This window comes from Bubalus bubalis, chromosome 13, assembly GCF_019923935.1.
Source record: "Bubalus bubalis isolate 160015118507 breed Murrah chromosome 13, NDDB_SH_1, whole genome shotgun sequence".
NCBI lineage: Eukaryota > Metazoa > Chordata > Mammalia > Artiodactyla > Bovidae > Bubalus > Bubalus bubalis.
Window position 1 is genome coordinate 19,400,055 of NC_059169.1, and position 22,990 is coordinate 19,423,044.

Consider the following 22,990-nt stretch of genomic DNA (forward strand, 5'->3'; position numbering starts at 1 on the left):
GCCTAGACATGGAAGCAAACTAAATGTCCATTAACAGAGGAATGGATAAAGAAGATTTGATATATATATATAAAGGGAATACTACTCAGCCATAAAAAGTCATGAAATATTAACCATTTGCAGCAACATGGATGGACCAAGAGATTATACTAAGTGAAGTAAATCAGACAAAGGCAAAGAAAGTATCATGTTATTACTTAAATGTGGAATCTTAAAAAAATGATACAAATGAACTTATTTACAAAACAGAAACAGACTCACAGACATAGAAAACAAATTTATGGTTACCAAAGGGGAAAGTGTTGGGGGGGCGGTGGTAAATTAGGAATTTTGGAGTAACATACGCACACTACTTCTGGAGGAGGGCATGGAAACCCACTCTAGTATTCCTGCCTGGAGAATTCCCATGGACAGAGGAGCCTGGCAGGCTACAGACCATGGGGTCTCAGAGTCAGACACAACTGAGCAACTAAGCATAGCACAGCACATACACATTACCATATATAAAATAAAAAAGGTCCTACCCTATAGCTTCCCTTGTGGTTCAGATGGTAAAGCATCTGCCTGCAATGTGGGAGACCCGGATTCAATCCCTGGGTCAGGAAGATCCCCTTGAGAAGTAAATGGCAACTCACTTCAGTACCCTTGCCTGGAAAAATCCATGGATGGAGGAGCCTGGTGGGCTATAGTCCATGGGGTCACAAAGAGTAGGACACGACTGAGCAACTTCACTTCACCATATAGCACAAGGAACTATACTCAGTATTTTGTAATAACCTATATGGAAAAAGAATTTATACATCTGAATAACTTTGCTATACACCTGAAAGTAACACAACATTATAAATCAACTATACTTCAATAAAAATAAATAATAGCATGTATGCAGAAACTGGTTTTTTATAGCAATGAGCTTGCATAACTGCAGATTCCCTAGTGAGAGCTTCTCAAAAGATGATTTCCTCTCTATTTAGGAATTTGGAATTGATGATGGGCATAAGATATGCTTTGAATCATTTGTAAATTAATTCAGTTAGTAAATTTTTAATATTCACAGCTTTAAACAGAGAAGAATTAAATCTTTCTGAGCACTGATTACATTCTGGGAACCTTACATATTTTCTCATTTGAATACCTTCAAAGTTCCAAAGCTTAATCTGTAAGATCAATAATGGCACTTCAAAAAGGAATTTATCTTCACAGAGATTACATGTAAGAAAAGTAGCTTTAGTTGATTTATCTTTGTAGCCAATTTTCTATCTTAATTTATTTAACACTGACAGGTCATTTTCTGCATATAGGCAGCTCTTCTGCATACATGCATAGCTCATATGTTCTGTGTACAGGCTGATCTGGGCAACATGGCAGGTTCAGTTCCAGATCACCACAATAAAATAAGTATTGCAATAAAAAATTCACACTTTTTTAGTTTCCCCATCTATATAAAAGTTATGTGTATGCTATACTATAGTCTGTTATGTGAGCAATAGCACTACATCTTACAAAACAGTATTAGTATCTTAATTTTAAAAAAAACTGTATTGTTTAAAAATGCTAACTATCAACTGAGCCTCTGGCAAATTATAGCAGTAACATCAAAGATCATTGATCACAGATCATAACAAATATAATAATAATGTTTGAAATATTGTGAGAATTACCAAAATGTGACCCAAAGACATGAAGTTAGCAAATTCTGTAGGGAAAGTGATACTGATCCACATGTTTGAGGCAGGGTTGCCACAAATGTTCAGTTTGCAAAAAGTGCAGTATCAGTAAAGCACAATAAAACCAGGTATCCCTGTATTTCTGAGTGTTCTCATATGTGAATCAAAACACATCAGGACAGAGGTGAGAACTGTGTTGTAAGAACGTGTGTGAGCAGGACTATAAACTGCAAACTCCAAAAAGGAGAGTAAGAAAAAGGCAACTCAAAGAAAATCTGGCCCAGGCTATTTCTACCATTCGGTTTTCAAAGCTATGTCTGGAAGTCTTTCCCAGGTCACCAAAGGGTTTCGCTAAGTGCCTGTGGGGAATGTCACAAATATCAGTCATTTCACATTCTTAAATCCAAAGGTACTTGGAAACAGTCTTACTTCAGCTTTACAACTGCTCCTTTCTGTTTTTCCAACCAGGCCAGGGTTGGTCTCTAACAACCACACCAACTTGTTGACATCTGCCCCCGGATCTATCTCCATACTGATACATTGAACTCCACATGATTAACATCAAATGCCCCCACAAAACAGCCACTTCTTCTGACTTTCCTACTTTAATCATTACTTCTTTCCCAGACTCAACTGTCCACTTTATTTCCAGCTTTCCCTGATTCCAGCACGGTACCAAGGCCTACAGATTATATACCTATAAGCTTTCATGGCTCAATCCCTTATTTTAATGACCATAATCATTATGTGAGTAACAGGCTGTGTTAGCTTTTAAAAAACCTAACAAATCTTTTTATTAATCATAATCAGGGCAAATAAATCTAGAAAGTAAATAAATACTAGTCATCACCCCTGCACACCAATAAATCCATTCCTAAGATATTGATGTATTTTCTTTCTGGATGTGTGTGTGTCCATATGTGTGTGTGTTGAAGGCAAAAACTCATTTAAACAAAACGAGATATGAATATATTGCAATGTTTTCATTTAATATTCACTAAAAATATTTATTTTAATGACTATATAATATTATAGTATGTTTGATAATTTATTTAATAAACCCCCTATTGGTGGATATTTAGGCAGTCTCTAATATTTTGCTATTATAAATAACTGTGTGTTAAATATCCTTGAAGCCAAATCTTTGCAAACAACTGTCATTATTTTCTTAAGATAAGTTCTCATATGTGGAATTGCCAAGAAACAGGTATAAGCATTTTTAAAGTAGACTCTTAAGTACTGCCAAACTACCTCCAGAAATATGATAGCAATTTCTACTCTCAGCTGTTTCCCTGCACATTCACAAACCCATGTGTTATAACTTAGTTTTAATTTATATCAGTTTGATTTCAAAAAGTGGAATCATGTTCCCAGGACATCTTCCTGGAGGCACAAGAGTTCCTGGCTCCCTGCCTCTCATGTCTGCCCACTCTGGTGTACGTGCTCTCACTTCTCAGATTAACCTCATGAAGGCCGGTTCTGTGCCCATCTCTCCACCCCAGGATATCTGACCTCTCCATCCTTCATGTCCATGAGTCAGTTTCCTTGGGGTCGCTAGGTAGTTGTGGAGTTGAACATGAAAGTGTGTTATACATCTGACAGTTCACTTAACTGAATACCAGGTGCCTAGGTCTTCATTCACAGAATCAGAGCATCATGCTTTGCTTATGCTAGCCCCACTTCCTGGAATGACTTTCACATACATTTCCACCTGCTAAAATTCTAACCACAAGTCACTAAAGCCTCCCTTACCTGTGTAATTCCCTGGAAATTCTGTACTTCTCCCCTCATGGGGGCTTGTTTCAACCCTAACAGATGTTATACCATCTTTTAATAAACTTCCATAGAGGTTCTTGCAAAGTTAATACAGCCTTTTTCTTATTCTTCAACCGGATTGTATATGTTGACAGTAGGATCCGCATCGGATTTGCCTTTGTATTATTTGTGTTACCTATGGTGTCCTGTACAAAAAAGGCTTCTGTAGGGAGCTGAGGTTTTTAACTCAGGCTGGAGAAATGTATGAAAGATCTATTACTATATTGTCTAGGAATGTGATAAGCTGGACAGAGAAACAGACACAGCAGATGGATTCTATAGCCATAAATACAATTGCAAATGGCTAAGCTCGTTTTCATGAGATAGTTTATAAGTAAACAAAGTATAAGTGGTTATGGTCATTTTACACCTTACGAAAATGACAGCTATCTTTGTCCAAGCATGTACTGCATGCTGATCTCCATGCTGGGTATTTTATGTATCTTATGTTGTTTAAGTTGTACAATTACCTTAGAGATTAGGTCCTGTCACCTCCATTTTGCAAAAGTGGAGATCAAAGCTTAGTTAGATTAACTAGTCTGCCTGAAATAATAAAGTTTTTAAGTGCCAGGATGGGACTCATTCCACATATGTCAGGTTCTTTTCCATTCTGCTGATGGCCTCTTTGTCACCTAGTTGGCCTGACTTCCTATTATGTCCCTCTCGCTAACCAGAACAGAGAAAGTGGGGAGAGGTGTAGCCACAGTTAAAGGAACAGACCTAACATGGAGATCCTATAGCCAGAGAGTTTAAGCAAGATGTGTGTGGGACAAGAAGGACAAAATCTCTGAACAAAGAGCATGACTGAGATCAGGTGGGCAGGCTGTCAGCAGGAAAAACCAGCACCTACAGGTGGGCTGGGGAAGAACCATACAGCTAAGTGGGACACAAGGTTCCCCAGGAAACAGGCCAAAAAGACCTCAGGCACTGCTTGGGTGCAGCAAGACTCATTTTTGATCCCATCAGGTGGTGAACATACACTCTTGTGCGGAGCTGTTTTTGACTCTAGGTCCAGACAGGGCTGAGCCTGTGGGAAATCCCTCCAGTCCTTGCAGGAGGCTGGTATGGGGAAGGCTGGAGCAGGATAAAAACTGCCTGTGATAAAGACAGACTCACTGAAAAGATGCAAAGAAATGCAGTGGAATCACACAGTCTTATATTATAATGTAAAAGCATGATTTGAAAAATATAAATATGAATCTGTAGGGTGGTAAGTGATGCAGAACTTGCTAGAGTCTCATGCTCAGCCACAAGAGGGGTTTGGGTGATTCATGAGCTCAATTTCAAACTGTCAAAGAATGTTTCATGGAAATCATGGGTTATGAGTCATCAAAGACTGTCTATGGGACAGAAAGGACTTTACTAGGAGTTTACTAGGACTTTACTTTTACTTGTTCAAATCTGATGCTGAGTCAAGAAGTCTGGATGCGAATGGGATTCTTCATCTCTAAGAAGCTCCAGGAGATGCAGGTGCTGTTGACCCTGGCACCACAGTCTGAGTCATGAGGAATTAGGAAGCTGGTAGAGAAAGCGGGACAATTTGGGAGTGGGGGGAGGAGTTGCTGAGGAAATATATAAACAAGGAGAAAATGTAGGAAACTAACATATTTGCACATTATATCAAGGTCTAGTAAACATCTATAAAAATGTATTATCCAAGTAATAACTCTGAGCAAGAAAAAAAAAAATAATAACAAACCAACATCAATCTACCTCGAGAGCCGAAAAATGCTTTAAAATAGCCTAGGACTCTCTAAAATGATCAAATAAACCATCAAATCATCTAAATGAAAAACTCAACCCATGTTCAATATCTATGCAGGAAGCCTAAGGTGCTACTTACCTCATTTTTTGCTTGCTATTTCTTCTATAAATTAGAAACCAGCATAGTACCTATTAATTTTTCCCATTTACCCTAACTTCCAGGAATTGGGACAGCAGAGGAAATGATGAAGAGAATAAAGCCCCATTTCTGCTGGTCTGGCTCACTCCCAGCAACCTCAGTCAATCAAATCCAACACAAAAGGATATCCAGGAGTGACGGGGCCTGGGACAAGTAAGCAGGAGAGGAAACCTGAGGATGTACACAGGTGGTGTGAAATCACCTCATGAACATGCTGCCTGGTTATAATCTTTAAACACAGAAATGAAACTAATGGTGATACTGTGAGTGGACCATGACACAAATCAAAAGTCAAGTAACTGCAGTTATTAATTCAGTCTCCAGATTCAATCATCCCTCAAACATTTTAGAAGCTCAGATAGTCCTATGATTTGAGAATTTTAAGGTAGAAGAATACAAATATGTTATGTCCCTAAGATATAGATAATTCATATTTGATGTCTTTGGGGGAAATTTAAGACAGGAGCAAATTGACAGAATTATGTTTACAATGGGAAATCTGATGGACATACTTAACTGCTAGTAAGTAAACATCACCTATGGTGATTTTAAGGACAGGATTGCATCATGAGTTACAGTTACTGTTTTCCCAGCCTACACTGAAACTGGAAATACTTAGGAGCAAGCTTTTGCCATGTGACTAACTGAAGCTGCTCTCTGGGCTGTAGCCCACCAGGTTCCTCTGTCCATGGGGATTCTCCAGGCAAGAATACTGAAGTAGGTTGCCATGTCCTCCCAAGCCCTGGATATCACTTGGGAATTAAATTTAATATTCTTTCACATAACAGGAGCTTCCCAGGTGGCGCTAGTGGTAAAGAATCTGCCTGCCAATGCAAGTAGAGGTAAGAGACCTGTGTTCGATCCCTGGGTTAGGAAGACCCCCTGGAGAAGGAAATGGCAACCCATTCTAGTATTTTTGCCTGGAAAATCCCATGACCAGAGGAGCCTGGAGGGCTGCAATCCATAGCGTCACACAGAGTCATAAGGGTATCATTCATTAAATATGGCTACGGTCCACCAGGTGGGTCTGAGGTAGATAGAGTTTTAAACAGCAGTTCCTAAAGTATTTAACACATCTAGGAAACTGGTTACTTATAAGGAGTTGCCTTGTGTGTATGTTTTGGTTACTGGTTGCTCACTCAACCTCGCAGCCAGCAGTCCCTCAGCACTTTCTGTGTGCCCTGCAGAACACTTTCTGGGGAACAGAGCTAAAAATAAGATGTTCCCTGATCTTTAGAAGCCTTAGGGCATTCTGGGATATAGACTCAAAATTACAAAGCATGTGAAGATGCTCTCTTTTATTTTAGTTGTGGTAAAATACATATAACATACCCTTTGCCAATTTAACTATATTTAAATTGACAGTTTAGTCTTAAGTTTTCATATGGTTGTGCAACAAACCTCCAGAATATTTTTTGCCTTTTATTCTTTGTCTTGTAGAACTTAAATTCTATACTTATTAAACAATAACTCCCTACTTTCCATCCCTCTGTCTTTGGTGACCATTATTCTACTTTCTGTCTTTAGGAATTTGACTACTCTAGGAACCCCATAATAGTGGAATTATATAGTATGTGTTTCTTGTGTGTCTGGCATATATCATTTAGTATAATGTATTCAAGGTTTATCCATGGGTCAGAAATTCCTTCCTTTTTAAGGCTGAATAATATTACATTGTATGGATCAGGGAGCATCTTCTTTTTGGCTCTGTTCCTCAGAAAATGGCATTCTGCAGGGCACAGAGAGGGTGCTGAGGGACTGCTTGCTGGGACAGTGAGTGAGTAACATTTTATTTGTCCATTCACTTGTTGATGAATACTTGGGTTGCTTCCTGCTTTTGAGTACAATAAATAACGCTGCTATAAGCACAGTTCAGTTCAGTTCAGTCACTCCGTCATGTCCGACTCTTTGCGACCCCGTGAACCACAGCATGCCAGGCTTCCCTGTCCATCACCAATACCCACTTGTACAATAAATGCTATCTTAAGGGTATACAACATTAGGAGGAATTGGGAAGCAGACACATTAGAATTAACTCAGAAAATGAGGAGGCTTTAACCAGAAGATGACTGAGGGGAAGGGTCTCTGAAGTAGAGAGGGCACTGTGTGCACACTGGAAGCAGGGAGGATGTGGTACTTCAGGAGAATCCACACACAACCTGAGTCTTGGGGAGTGTGTGAACATGAGGACTTGAGGCTGGAGAGGTAGGTGGGGAAGAGATGCCTATTGCCTTGTCTGTTCTGGTTTAGTCTGTTCTTCAAGACTCTGCCCTGGTCCCAGCCGAGGGCCTCAAGCTGCATGGAAAAGGAACATCACTTGCAAACATGGGTGCTGACAGGACCAGGTCACAAGTCTTTCTGCCATCTTCCACCTGGAATCTTCCCTGCTCCTCTCGGTTTGCTTTCATCAACTCTGAGTGAGTCTCCAGACTCTGCCTCCATGGAGGGCTCTGGTTTTTCACCCCTGACTGAATCATGATTCTGGGCTCTTCTCTGGTGGCTCTGAGCTGGCCACACAATCCCTGCTAGAATGGATCTAGGGCTGCACTATGGTTCCAGCAGCAGCTCGCCCAGTCCAGTAAGGATCAGATCTGTGCTTCAGAAAGAAGCAGTCTGTGGGGGCAGGGCAGGAGGATGACAGTCCAGTGTGGGTTAATGGAGGACAAGTCTATGGGAAGGGCCAAAGGACAAAAGAGGAGGCCATAGCTAAAGGGCATCAGAGGAAGAAGAGAAGATTTCAGAAATACAAAGAAGAATGAATGGGAAAAAAAGAGATGTTGGAGAGTTAGAGACAGTGAGTCAAGGCTGACTTCTCAGAATCCACATGAATAATCAGGTGTCAATATAGTGTCCTGGGTCAGGAGCTCAGGACCCACCAACCACCATGAGGGAGTTCACAACACAGGGAAAGAAATACTGGGATCCCCATCCCCTGGTCAGTTTTCAAGAGAGATTCACCTGTGATGTCACTGATCTAATCTGCATCCATGAAGAACAAAGAGTCCCCCCAACACACACAAGAAACTCAACAGCAGATGTGGCCCTAAATCTTCTGCTGAATTTTAAAGAGGCAAATGGCTTAAACAAACCTTTTCTCCTGGTTTAATGTCTGTTGTCAGGTCCTTCAATACCAGAGGCCCATCTGAGCTGTACTTGAAGTTCACATTGCTCAAGGCAATCATTCCATTGTGGGGCCAGTCTGGTGGTGGACGAAACTCGAGTTCCCAGGGTGCTTCTTGCTCAAGCTCTGTATATTCTATCACCCTTTCTACTGAAATCATCTGAAACATATATGACATCATGTGGGTTAGGAGCAGAGGGCTTTATTTATGGATGTTCAGAGACTGTAAATAAGGTGTTCTGTTTTTATATCTTTATATCTGCTTTTTATATGATTAAGAATATTCCAGGTCTTAGCATCTGCGAAGGACTGAAGTAGGGTGTGATGACTCCTTTGATGATTTGCAAACTTACTCATCATCCTGTAACAGTTTCACTTAGGGCTACTTCCTTCAGCATTATATTAAAACTAAAAGAATTATGTAATGAATGCAAAGATTTTATTTATTCACTTTCCACATCTGAATAAAAAGAATTTTGTCAAAGAAAAGGATACTTATGAACACTAATCAGTGGTTATAAAAGGGCCACGTGTTATAGAGGAGTAGAACTGGATGGTCATCAAACCTCATTTTAATAATTTCTTACTTTCTACTCTATTAGAAGAGAGAAGTGCAAATATTGCATTTTTATTGTTTTTCTCTCTTTGGGACAATATGCACTACTCAAAGGAGTATATAATTTAAATACTGACCAAGGCCTCCTAAACAAAAATAACTTGACATCTTTGATAGCACATTCAGAGAGGTGGCTTATTCTACCAAAAAGGAGGGATACCAGCACATTCAGGTGTTTAACACATACAAGAATAAATGCTAAAATGAGGCGGGGACAGATATCTATCAATTAAACAAAGAACTACAAAATATTGAATTCTTCATTTACCAATAATGAGGAATTACCAGTTAAGAAACAATAATAAACAACCTCCCCACAAACTGGTTTATATTCTCTCCAAGATTTCAGAACCTCCCTCCTACAGAGACATTTATTACATTTGAAGACAGTTTGTGATGAATAAAAACCTGCTGACATGGCACACATAAGACTGAGTAAAAGATGTACTTTTTTACAGTAGCTTTAAACAGATTGAGGAGGATATAAAAACTCTGTGAGCTAGATGTAAAAACAAGTTTTAATATTTTACATAAGAATTCCTTTTATACTTTTTAATGGCAAGAAGTAGTACAAAGTTAAGAATGTTAAGATAAACATCACCATATTCTCAACTTCAACACTTAGCCTGATGCACCATGGGAACACCATCATGACATTAAGGGCATAGGACAGTATCAGGCCAACCTGCCCAACATTCAAAGCTAAATGAGGAAGAAGAGAGGGGGAAAATGTCAGTCCTGTTTTTGACCTTGAGGCCAGTTCCTTCTATCACTTTATTAATATAACTCCTTTATAATATTTAAATCATTTACATATAATAACAATATTACTTATATTTTTACTATCATTTGATTGAGTCCACAATACAATTAAAACCTCCCACCCAAAAAATTAAAACCACATGAATTCAGAAAGACTATGAAATGAACTTAATCTCAATATTGTCAATATACAGTAGACAATGAGGAATAATGTTATTATTAAGACTTTTGTCATTGTGGTTTCAAGAACAATCAAGCAATTTCACTTTCTATGTCCAATGCAGCCATAGCTGGAAACCATGAAAAACAAGGCAATGGTTTCTAAAATCCAGTGCTTTTAAAATTAAAATACCATTCTCATTGTTCCATATTAAAGACTGTAATTCAATATTGCTCTTATAGAATATTTAGGGCTGGTAAATTCATGACATATACCCCAACACCTGCTCATCTGGTACCCACACAGCAATGAGGATTGTGTCCTTTGCTACAGAGAATCTTTCTCATCCCAGTGCACCAAGCACCTACAACCAAGAGACCCCAGTAGCCCTAAAACCAAAATCTAAAGTTCTAACTTGGACAAAAAGCTTTATGATAAATTTGCTTCTCTCCATCCAACTACTAAACACTACTGGGAAAGTTTCTAAGGTCAGCTTGCTATTGCTGAGTAGACATCCACTCATTCAAAGAAAAAGAAGAGAATAAAAGGTCCCATCAAGATCCAAATGACCTCTCTACATGGGCCACACTGTGGAATCACATGCTTCAAATGCTTTAATACAATTCATTAGCACCAAACTGTACTTGTTAGACAAGGAAGCAAGAGCTTAATATAATAACTGTAAATACAGCTATAAATTTTAACCACACCATAAATAGTTATTTACACCCATACTTACTTTGTGCAAGAAGCAGGGACCCAAAGTCAATAAGACTGATGAAGATAACATAGATGATATCCAGACGCAAAGAGAACCATCGGGATACAGTCAAAAGCAAGAACCAGGCCTCTGGATTTGTAAACCATAATAAGCATAATGAATAAGTTAGAAAAACCATGTTAACTGCTTTGAACAAGAAAGACCATTTTGCTCAGATGAGCTACAGAAGATTTTTGCACAAAGTAGGATGGCAAAGTTATACACTCAAGGAACAGGAAAGTTCCAAAAAGCTGTTTTGATACCAGATAACTTATGGGACACAGAAGAATCAAGCCAGGGACTGTGTGGAACTATATTCAATAGCCTATAATAATTTATGAGGGAAAATTATCTTAAAAAAGTACATATATAAAACTGAATCATTTTGCTGTACATCTGAAACTAACATACTACTGTTTATCAACTATACTTCAATAAGAAACAAATTCAACTCACAGGTTATAAACAGTAATATGATCACAATGGAGAAAATGGAAAAATGGTCTCATTGGTGCATTTCCTACAGTGCTAGGCCTCAATGTGAGGCTCATCCTCTTTCAGGGCCAACTGTTCCCAGCTTTCTGACAGCAGAGAGCACAGCTCACACGCTGTTTCCAGCACCTCCACACTTACTACAGGGCCCTGCACAGTGTTTATTCTTAGGAGCCAGCGTCTATACAACCATGAGCTAACTGGATCTGCATGTGACTTTCAAAATGCCATTTTTTTTTTTTTATGTTTAAGATACAATAAAGACTGGAGAGATGGGCCAGGATTTTACAGATTTAGAGGGAATTCTAAAATTCCTACCTAGGGAAAAATATTACCAATACTCAGAATAATATAAACCAAGTGAATTAAAAATCTGTTAATTAGGTAATGATTTATCTCAATCAAATCTGCTGCCCTGCATGCTCTGAAAAGAGCGTTGACAAACTATAGCCTGTGGGTCAAGAATGGCCATCACCTGCTTTTGTAAATAAAGTTTTATCGGAACAGTCATCTGCTTTTGCTGATGTATTATCTTTACCTGTTTTTGTGCTACAACAGCAAAGTTGATAAGTTACAACAGAGATAGAATGGCACACAAAGTCTAAAATATTTACTATCTGTTGTTTGAAAAAAAAAAAAAAAGTATACTGACTCCTGTCCTAGAGGGACAGAAAGTCATAGGACACCATGATGGAAGGACAATGGAAGTCAGTCTGGGGAGAAGAGGGAAAACGGGCACAGAGAGGGGTGCTGAGAGGAAGAGGTGGGGGAGGCAGGTGTGCAGAGGGGGACATGGGGCAGCACAGAGGGAGGTGCTGGCCAGCCAGGCCACCTGACAGGGAGGTCAGGCCTCAGATGACAGCACATCCCATCCTTTGAAATCATCTCCAGAAACTCACAAACCTGAATGCAAGTCCTGGTGTGAGTCGAACAGTTCCTGAAACCTCTGCTCAGCTTTGTACGCCCGGATGGTCCAGAGTCCCCGGAGAGAAGATGTTAAGTGGGAAAACACTGGGCTCCATGCTGGGGAAGCAGAGACAGACACACAACAGAGAAAGTCAGGGAGGCTGAATGCAAGGAAACCCATAGCCTTCCGTGTGCTGTGTTTGCACGTTCTGCCAAACATCACACTGGAATTCCTGGTTGGGCTGCCTGGGGGAGAAGGGATGACGCCCTTTCTGGAGAGAATTCTCCATGTGCCGCTCAAACTCCTGCCCACGTCAAGCTTCACCTTAACGACCTAGAAATGAAAGATTCTCTTTGAATCTATCTTGGTGCCTGCATGTTAAGTCTTTTCAGTTGTGTCTGACTCTCCATGACCCTATGGACTCGCCCACCAGGCTCCTCTGTACATGGGATTCTCCAGGCAAGAATACTGGAGTGGATTGCCGTGCTCTCCTCCAGGGGATCCTCCCGACCCAGGGATCAAACCAGCATCTTTTTAGTCTCCTGCACTGGTAGGTGAGTTCTTTACCACTAGCACCACCTGGGAGGCCCTTATTCTATTGAGTAACATTTAATTGTATTTATTTTAGCTTTAACTTTACACTTTTAAAATAGCAATATGAACTTTTAACAGCACTTTTAAGACTGAGCTCATGCTCCAAATAACAAAGGCTAGGAACTCTCTCCAGGCCTTTTCTGCATTCCCAGAAGGTGTCCCAACCAGACCCCAGAACTCAATTATTCTGGAAGCAGGGGCTCACAGCGATGACACAGGTGAATTTCAGGCCCATTACACTGTCAGGAGGATGTCAAGAGTCCAGCTTCAGAGAACACAGAAAACTCACTAGAAGCAGGCTGTGGTTTCCAGAGCAAATGTGATGTCAATACTATTCATCACAGACAAGGCTTCTGAGCAGGAAGTAGATGCGCCTGTTCCCCCAGGGAGACTCCTGGAAGGAACTCTTCAGCGTGGCCTCCTCCACCTGCTTCCCTCACCAGGAGATCAAAGTGCAGCTGATTCTCTCCAGCGGGAATGGAGGGCATGGTCAACTTTAGAAACCAGGTGTCATCTCAGCCTTGAACCCCAGAGAACCAAACATCCCATCACCTACCTCACCTCATGCCCAAGAGTTACAGTGGGCCAGAGGGAATGCTGACCTGTGAAAATCTATACTGTTTCTTTCAAACCCCACTAGGGGTGAGCAGAATGCCAGAATGAGGGAACTGGAGGGTCTGCAAAGAAAATTAACTAGTACATGAGGAGAAGGAATGTCAAGGCTCTGGTCTTACCTTGCCCAACATAATACCCTTTTCCCCACAAAGACTGAGCTCATGATCCTGAAGCAGATTATATAACAGCCATGACATCAGTCAGAAGTCATAGACACGTGTAACCCTACAGTTTACATGACATACGGCTGTGTCTCCACAACCCTGAGGACACTTGGGGACACATTCCACCTGGACTGCAGATCTTCCTTGGGGTGGGGGCAGGGGCAGAGAACCACATGAAAAGACCCCAAGGTGGCAGCCTTGCTGCAGATTATCATTCACCTATGTGAGAACTGCCAGTTGTTACTATGTTCTTATTCCTTCACATTTAGACTTCCCTGGTGGCTCTGTGGATGAGAATCTGGCTGCCAGTGCAGGAAACAAGGGCTCAATCCCTGATCTGGGAAGATCCCACATGCCAAAGAGCAACTAAACAATAATTATTGAGCCTGTGCTCTAGAGACTGGGAGCCACAAGTACTAAACCCACAACTGGAAGCCCAAGCCCCATAGAGCCAGTGCTCTGAAACAAGAGAAGCCATCACAGTGAGAAGCCCGATACCACAACTAGAGAAAAACCCGCATAGCAACAAAGACTTTAGTTCAGTTCAGTCTCTCAGTCGTGTCCGACTCTTTGCGACCCCATGAATCACAGCACGCCAGCCAAAAACAAATAAATACAATTTTTAAAATACCCTCATGTTCAAAGTTCTGGAGCCTTTGGTAGTCACTAGCAAGTACTTTGGGGCTTCCCTGGTAGCTCAGCTGATAAAGAATCTGCCTGCAACGCAAGAGACCCTGTTTCAATTCTTGGGTTGTGAAGATCCCCTGGAGAATGGATAGGCTACCCGCTCCAGTATTCATGGGCTTCCCTGGTGGCACAGATGGTAAAGAATCCACCTGCAAGGCAGGAAATGTTGGTTCAATTCATGGGTTGGGAAGATCCCCTGGAGGAGGGCATGGCAGCCCACTCCAGTATTCTTGCCTGGAATCCCGATGGACAAGAGCCTGGCGATACAGTCCATGGGGTCACAAAGAGTCAACATGACTGAGCAACTAAGCACAGCACAGCACAGCAAGTATTTTACAAGCTTCAATTTAAGAAATCCGAAGAGCCCCAGAGGGCAGGTATTAGTATACCTGTGTCAGAGGGAAAACCAGGCTGAGGAATTAAGTGTACTTCCTGCCCAAAATTAAGCAAATTAACTCACCTAAGTGGTAGAGCTGAGTGTCAGACCCAATTCTGTCTTATTTCCAAGGCTGTGCCTTTAATCATAACAGCAGTGTCTCAGAGGGAGAATAATCAGGTTTAAGGATGTCCATGCGTGACTAAACGCACTTTTCTCCAGACTTTGTTTACCTTCAGAAAACCCTCAAATCTTACTTAGCTAACATCCAACAGCCTTAGCCATTACCATACACCATACTAAGGACCTTAGGTTGAATAAAGTCCCAGGGAATCCGGCATGAGAATGCCTTAAAACAGCAGACTTGAGGATCCGTGGTCTGAATATATGTGGCACATGTGCTAACCCTTCCTCAGCAATGTCCCTGGAAGACATTGCTAGTTGATCACAGAATCCTTACAGATAGGATTTGATACAGATTCATAATTCAGGCACTGCCAAATGAATAGGTTTGACTAGATAAATGTAACCAAATGCCATCCTGGTTTTGCATTTTGGTTATGCTCAGTTCTATAAAAATGAAAAACCATTATGATCAGCTGCAGATTTGTCACTAAGAGGACAAAAGTCAACATAATGCTCCAGAAAGGTAGGCAGCTGGATCTGAATATAAACCTCAGGATTTTAGCAGTTTTTCAGAGCACAGGAATGAAGTAGGCTTATGCCTTCTGGTTATAGTGATCCTTTTAGCTGGAGGCTCCAGCAGTGGCCTTAAAATATAGTATTAGTTACTGCATAGAGAAAATAGAGAAAAAAGTGGTATTATTGTTTATGGCACAGACCCACAACCTGGAGAGAGAACATAAACAGTTCTAATCAACAGGCCATCTCATTTGGTTACCTGGGGTGTACAGGAGTGGGTATTTGGACTGAATTTACTGTCTAACATTGTTACAGCCTACCAGGTTGCAAAAAATCTAAATACTCCTACAGGGATGGGGCCAAAAATTTCTCAGACTCTCCAGGTGAAATCCTGCACTGCTTTTTGATAAAGGCCTCAGGAGGTGCCCTTCTCTCCACTTCCATGTTGATGGGAAGTGGTCCATGCTCCAGTCAAAAAATCTCTGAAAAAGCTTCCTTCTGGAACAATCTCTCTTTGAATGGAACAACCTGCTTTGAACAAAACTGTTGAATGACTCCATTTCATGGCTGACTTCAAATCATAAAATGATTGAAGCCCTCTCTACACAAAAGACTAAATGCAGCTTATCACTTCTATTCTGTTTTCCCAGGTCCTACCATCCTACCAAATCACATCAGCAAAATATCACACATGTCTGGACTCTACTGCTCCATAATACAGTCAAACACCTCACAAAACCCATACCTCATGGGAGTTTAGCTAGTTCTCTTGACTGAAAAATTTTTCTATAGCTTTTATGACACCAACTGTACTTTATGCAAATACATAGGATGAATGCCTCTCAAGAGTTTATTATTAAAAATGAAACACAAATTTCACCACCAAAAACTCCTTTGTCTCAATTAACTTAGGTTTTTCCACTTAGCAGATACAGAGAAGAATGAAACTCAATACATTTCTCTTCTTGGCTTGGTTTCTAGAAAGTTAAGTTGGTATTAACTTGCAGTAACTATCTGCAGTAAAATGGTTAAGGTTTCTAATACAAACATCTTCTTCCTTTATTTTCTGTCTGGTGTCCTTATACCTTCTTTTAAAATATTTAACAATTATACTTTCATTATAATTTTTTGTTTTAATATTGATGAAATATGTCTGTGCCTTAATGATGAGATAAGTTCTGGATTATTTCATCCTCTGTGACTACCTGAAGAATAGAATTATTAATCATAAAATAATGTTCCCCATTATTCTATAACTAGAAAGCTTAATGGAGTGATAAACTAAAAGTGAGAAACTAAAACTACTAAACAGATCTGCCTCCTGGGTCCTCCTAAAGGGATTATTTCCAGCATCATTTATATGAACAGTCTTGGGGAGGGGTGACCATAATGTGACATCATCTCAAATACTGGTGATGATAAAGAGCAAACCTGGAAATAACAGGGCTTATCTTTTCAATACATTTAACAACTACAACTTACTTACCATCTTAGGAGTATGTGAAAGAATGTATTTTCTAAAAATATCACCTCTGACATATGAGTACATTTCCTGATGCCTCCTTTCCTTTTCTTAATGTTTTCCTTTCCTTATCATTTCTAGTAACTCCAAGGGAAGAAAAATTCCCTATTTTCCTTCTACAATAGTACCAACATGATGAAACATATTATTTTTTGGAAAACTGTTTACTGGGTGGCTGTTCTGTGTTAGGAAGTATGTCATGTAGAAGACAGAAATGGCCCCTGTCCTCATGGTGTTTATATTTGTCCTTGTGTTAAAATGCAAAGCTGCAGCTGACCTGTCACCAGCTCAACTTGGCTTAAGGGTCACTCTGACTCACAGGGCCCATAATATGCAATTAGCTAATGCTGACTTAGGGAGAAATTCCAAAAGATATATTCTGCAGGATTTCAGGGATGTGGTTAATTATGGTATAAATGCAGCCAACCTGCATTGCCATCCCAACCTGAGAGTCCCAGTACTCACTTGAACATTCCAGGCGTCTCACATCTCGTGATGTCTCTAAGAAATACCGCCGAAGAAAAAAGAAAATGATGCCAAGGGGAATCACAGGTATAGCAATCCAAGGAATCACCACCACCACCACAACCACCACACCAATCACTTGTAGAAATGTCTGAAAGAGTAAAAAACAGATACAGGGGCCTCATTATCTAGGATTCTTTTCAAAAATAAACTTTAGGAAGGCTGTCCTAAGATGGCAGAGGAATAGGACGGGGAGACCACTTTCTCCCCTACAAATCTATCAAAAGAACATTTGAACGCTGAGTAAATTTCACAAAACAACTTCTGAATGCCGGCAGAGGACATCAGGCACCCAGAAAAGTAGCCCATCGTCTTCAAAAGGAGGTAGGAAAAAATATAAAAGACAAAAAGAAAGACAAAAGAGGTAGGGATGGAGCTCTGTTCTGGGAAGGGAGTCGTAAAAAAGAGAGAAGTTTCCAAACACTAGGAAACATTCTCACTGCCGAGTCTGTGGTGAGCCTTGGAAACACAGAGGGCAACAAAACAGGGAGAAAAAATAAATAAATAATTTAAACCCACAGATTACCTGCCCAACGGTAACTCCCCCAGCAGAGAAGCAGCGCAGATGCCTGCACCTGCCACTAACAACCGGGGGCTGGGCAGAGAGGCGCGGGCTGCATTGCTTAGAGTAAGACCAGGCCTGGATGTCTCGAGGGCAATCTGAGGGAACTAACTTGGGCTAGCAAACCAGACTGTGGGATAGCTACCACGCAATGGCACCCCACTCCAGGACTGTTGCCTGGAAAATCCCATGGATGGAGGAGCCTGGTAGGCTGCAGTCCATGGGGTTACTAAGAGTCAGACACAACTGAGGGACTTCACTTTCACTTTCCACTTTCATGCATTGGAGAAGGAAATGGCAACCCACTCCAGTGTTCTTGCCTGGAGAATCCCATGGACGGAGAAGCCTGGTAGGCTGCAGTCCATGGGGTCACACAGAGTCGGACACAACTGAAGAGACTTAGCAGCAGCAGCAAAAAGCCCTAACCTAAGACACCTTCAGGCCCGCTCACAGAACAGGACTGAGCAGAGCTACGAGAAAAGCCTTAACCTAAGACACCATCAGGCATGCTCACAGAACAAAGGACTGCAGAGCTAGCCGGCTGCAGACCATCCCCCTCTGGTGACAGGCAGGCGAGGGCAGCCAGAGCCGGAAGGGGGCAATCGCGGCCCCAGAGAGGCATTATCCACCTAACTGCAAGCAGGCTTCATTGCTCCGACTTCTTGGGATTCTGGACAGTCAACATCCGCCTGAGAAGGTGAGCCGGTTATGCACCAAGAAAACCAAGCGGCAAACACAGGGGAGGCGATAAGTCGCAGAGACATCGGTTGCCAAACACCTGGTCACCTGAGCTGCTCGGACCTGGGAAGGGCACAAAACGCAGGCCCAACCGAGTCTGCGCCTCTGAGGTCTACTCGAGTACCTGAACCTTAGCGGTTTAGACCTGGGAAGTGCACACAACCCAAGGCCGGCCTCAGACAGTTCCCAGCAGAGCGACCTTGAGCCTAAGCAGTGTAGACAGGGAAAGCACACACGCCGTGATCGGGGTCAAACCCAGTGTGGCCAAGACACTGCGAGCACATGCCAGTATTATTTGTTTGCAGCATCCCTCCCTCCCCACAGCACCACTGAACAAGTGAGCCTAAAAAAGCATCCACCACCGCCTCCTTATGTCAGGGCAGAAATTAGACACTGAAGAGACCAGCAAACAGAAGAAGCTAAAGCAGAGGGAATCACCTTGGAAGTGACAGGTGCCACAGATTAAAATCCTGTAGTTAGTACAAACTACATAGGAAGGGGCCTATAGATCTTGAGAAATATAAGCCAGATCAAGGAACTATATGAAAATGAACTGACCCCACACTACCCACAACAACACCAGAGAAAGTCCTAGATATATTTTTACTATTTTTACTATCATTCTTTAATTTTTTTAATTTTTAAGTCCTCTATTACTCCTTTAATTTTCATTTTTATAACCTACTATACTTTGCAACAAAAAAAAAGAGAGAGACCCTATTTTTTAAAAGACTTCATATATATATATATATATATATATATAATAATTTTTGTGACTTTTTTTTCCCTTTAATATTGTATTTTTGAAAATCCAACCTCTACTCTAGATTTTTAATCTTTCCTTTTTGGATTTGTTATCAATTTTGTACTTTTAAGAACCCAATCTTCAGTACCCATTTTTACTTGGGAGCGAGATTACTGGCTTGACTGCTCTCTCCCCCTTTGGACTCTCCTTTTTCTCCACCAGGTCGCCTCTATCTCCCCCCTCCCCCTTCTCTTCTCTACCCAACTCTATGAATCTCTTTCTGTGTTCCATACAGTGGAGAACACTTAGGGAACTGATTACTGGCTGGATCTGTCTCTCTCCTTTTGATTAATCCCTTTATCCCCCTGGCCACCTCTGTTTCCTTCCTCCCTCTTCTCTTCTCTGTATAACTCCATGAACATCTCTGAGTGGTCTAGATTGTGGAGCGCACATAAGGAAGTGATTTCTGGCTACCTTTCTCTCTCCTCTTTTGATTCCACCTCATCTCATTCAGGTCACCTCTATCTCCTTCCTCTGTCTTCTCTTCTCCTTGTAACTCTGTGAACCTCTCTGGGTGTCCCTCACTGTGGAGAAACTTTCCATCTTTAACCTAGATGTTTTATTAATGGTGCTGTATAGATGGAGAAGTCTTGAGGCTACTGTAAAAATAAGACTGAAAACCAGAAGCAGGAGGCTTAAGTCCAAATCCTGAGAACACCAGAGGACTCCTGACTCCAGGGAACATTAATCGACAGGAGCTCATCAAACGCCTCCATACCTACACTGAAACCAAGAACCACCCAAGGGCCAACAAGTTCCAGAGCAAGACATACCACACAAATTCTTCAGCAACACAGCCCTGAGCTTCAAGATACAGGCTGCCCAAAGTCACTCCAAACCCATTGACATCTCATAACTCATTACTGGACACTTCATTGCACTCCAGAGAGAAGAAATACAGCTCCACCCACAAGAACACCAACACAAGCTTCCCTAACCAGGAAACCTTGACAAGCTATCCGTACAACCCCACCCACAGCCAGGAAACTCCACAATAAAGACAACTCCACAAACTGCCAGAATACAGAAATGCCACCCCAAACACAGCAATATAAAGAAGATGAAAATACAGAGGAATACCCAGCAGGTAAAGGAACAGGATAAACCCACCAAACCAAGCAAAAAAGGAAGAGATAGGGAATCTACCTGATAAAGAATTCCGAATAATGATAGTGAAAATGATCCAAAATCTTGAAAACAAAATGGAATCACAGATAAACAGCCTAGAGATAAGGATTGAGAAGATGCAAGAAAGGTTTAACAAGGAGCTAGAAGAAATAAAAAAGAGTCAATATATAATGAACAATGCAATAAATGAGATCAAAAACACTCTGGAGGGAACAAATAGTAGAATAACAGGGGCAGAAGATAGGATTAGTGAGGTAGAAGATAGAATGATAGAAATAAATGAATCAGAGAGAAAAAAAAAGAATTAAAAGAAATGAGGACAACCTCAGAGACCTCTGGGACAATGTTAAATGCCCCAACATTCGAATCATAGGAGTCCCAGAAGGAAAAGACAAAAAGAAAGACCATGAGAAAATACTTGAGGAGATAATAGTTGGAAACTTTCCTAAAATGGGGAAGGAAATTATCACCCAAGTCCAAGAAACCCAGAGAGTCCCAAACAGGATAAACCCAAGGCAAAACACCCCAATACACATATTAATCAAATTAACAAAGATCAAATACAAAGAACAAATATTAAAAGCAGCAAGGGAAAAACAACACATAACACACAAGGGGATTCCTATAAGGATAACAGCTGATTTTTCAATAGAAACTCTTCAGGCCAGGAGGGAATGGCAGGACATACTTAAAGTGATGAAAGAAAATAAGCTTTACAGACAAGCTTTACAGGCAAGCAAAAGCTGAGAGAATTCAACACCACCAAACCAGCTCTCCAACAAATGCTAAAGGATATTCTCTAGACAGGAAACACAAAAAGGGTGTATAAACTCGAACCCAAAACAATAAAGTAAATGGCAACAAGATCATACTTATCAATAATTACCTTAAATGTAAATGGGTTGAATGCCACAACCAAAAAACAAAGATTGGGTGAATGGGTAGAAAAACAAGACCCCTGCATATGTTGTCTACAAGAGACCCACCTCAAAACAAGGGACATATACAGACTGAAAGTGAAGGGCTGGAAAAAGATATTCCACGCAAATAGAGACCAAAAGAAAGCAGGAGTAGCAATACTCATATCAGATAAAATGGATTTTAAAACAAAGGCTGTAAAAAGAGACAAAGAAGGACACTACATAATGATCAAAGAATCAATCCAAGAAGAAGATATGACAATTATATATGCACCCGACATAGGAGCACCGAAATATGTAAAGACAAATGTTAACAAGTATGAAAGGGGAAATTAACAATAACACAATAATAGTGGGAGACTTTAATACCCCACTCACACCTATGGATAGATCAACTAAACAGAAAATTAACAAGGAAACACAAACTTTAAATGATACAATAGGCCAGTTAGACCTAATTGATATCCATAGGACATTGGATATCAATTAGGTCTAACTGGCCTATTGTATCATTTATATTTATATTTATATTTTATATTTAAAATTTATTTTTAATTTATATTTATTTATATATATTTAATTGATATTTAAATTTCTATTTTAAAAATTAACTTTAATGGACTATTTTGTTGGGATTAAACTTCTTTTCTTAAAAGATGTATTGAAATAGTAGAGAAAGCTTTGCCATCCAAACAAATAAAATTATAGGCGGTTCTAATGATATTTATTGCAAGATTATGTGTGTGTGCTCAGTCGCTTAGTCGTGTCCAAATCTTTGGAGGACTACAACCCTCCAGGCACCTCTGTCCATGGAATTTTCCAGGCAAGAATACTGGAGTGGGTTTCCATTTCCTCCTCCAGGGGATCTTCCCCACCCAAGAATCAAATCCATGCCTCCTGCATTTCCTACATTGGCAGGTGAATTCTTTATCACTAGCCACCTGGGAAGCTCTATTGCATGATTGCTGTGTGCCCAAAACCTTAAGAACCTTCTGTGTATTAGCTCTTTTAATACACTTAGTAGCCTATAAGGTAGGAATTACTAATTTTAATAGATGAGAGAATATTTGAGGTTCAGAGAGACTAGGACTTGAACCCTAAACTATCATGAGTCAGTAGGTATTACTAGAGATGAATGAGTAGGCATCACAGATGAGGAAACAAGAAGCCTCAGTCACACAGGTGGGAATAAAGAAGTGGTTAATTACAAAGTTAGTGTCCAGCAAAGGAGGAAAAAATGCAAATGTGACTTTTGGAAGTGGAAATTTTTCTTTCCTGGTTTTCTATCCATGGTTAACACTTACTGAGTGCTGACTCTGTACAGGGCTGCACATTTAATATTTAACATGTATTAGTTTATTACTCCTCACAATGGCCCAATCAAGTAATAGTATTATCTCATTTTACAGATGGAAACAGTGAGGCACAGAAAAAGGAAAAGGAGCTTGATGGAAACCACAAAGCCTGAGCCATGGAGCCAGGGAGTCTACTCACGAGCCATTAGAACAT

The 22,990-nt window shown here is 40.7% G+C and overlaps 1 protein-coding gene across 1 annotated transcript in view; it reads right to left on the bottom strand.

The window, feature by feature from the left end:
* LOC123464829 (ATP-binding cassette sub-family C member 4-like) overlaps nt 1-8,723 on the bottom strand; it is a 70,913-nt gene extending 62,190 nt beyond the window's left edge. The window contains exon 1 of the mRNA XM_045162470.1: nt 8,475-8,723. Coding sequence (XP_045018405.1) covers nt 8,475-8,687 — 213 coding nt within the window. The 5' untranslated portion in view covers nt 8,688-8,723. The remainder of the gene's footprint in view (nt 1-8,474) is intronic.
* Between the last annotated feature and the right edge of the window lie 14,267 nt (nt 8,724-22,990).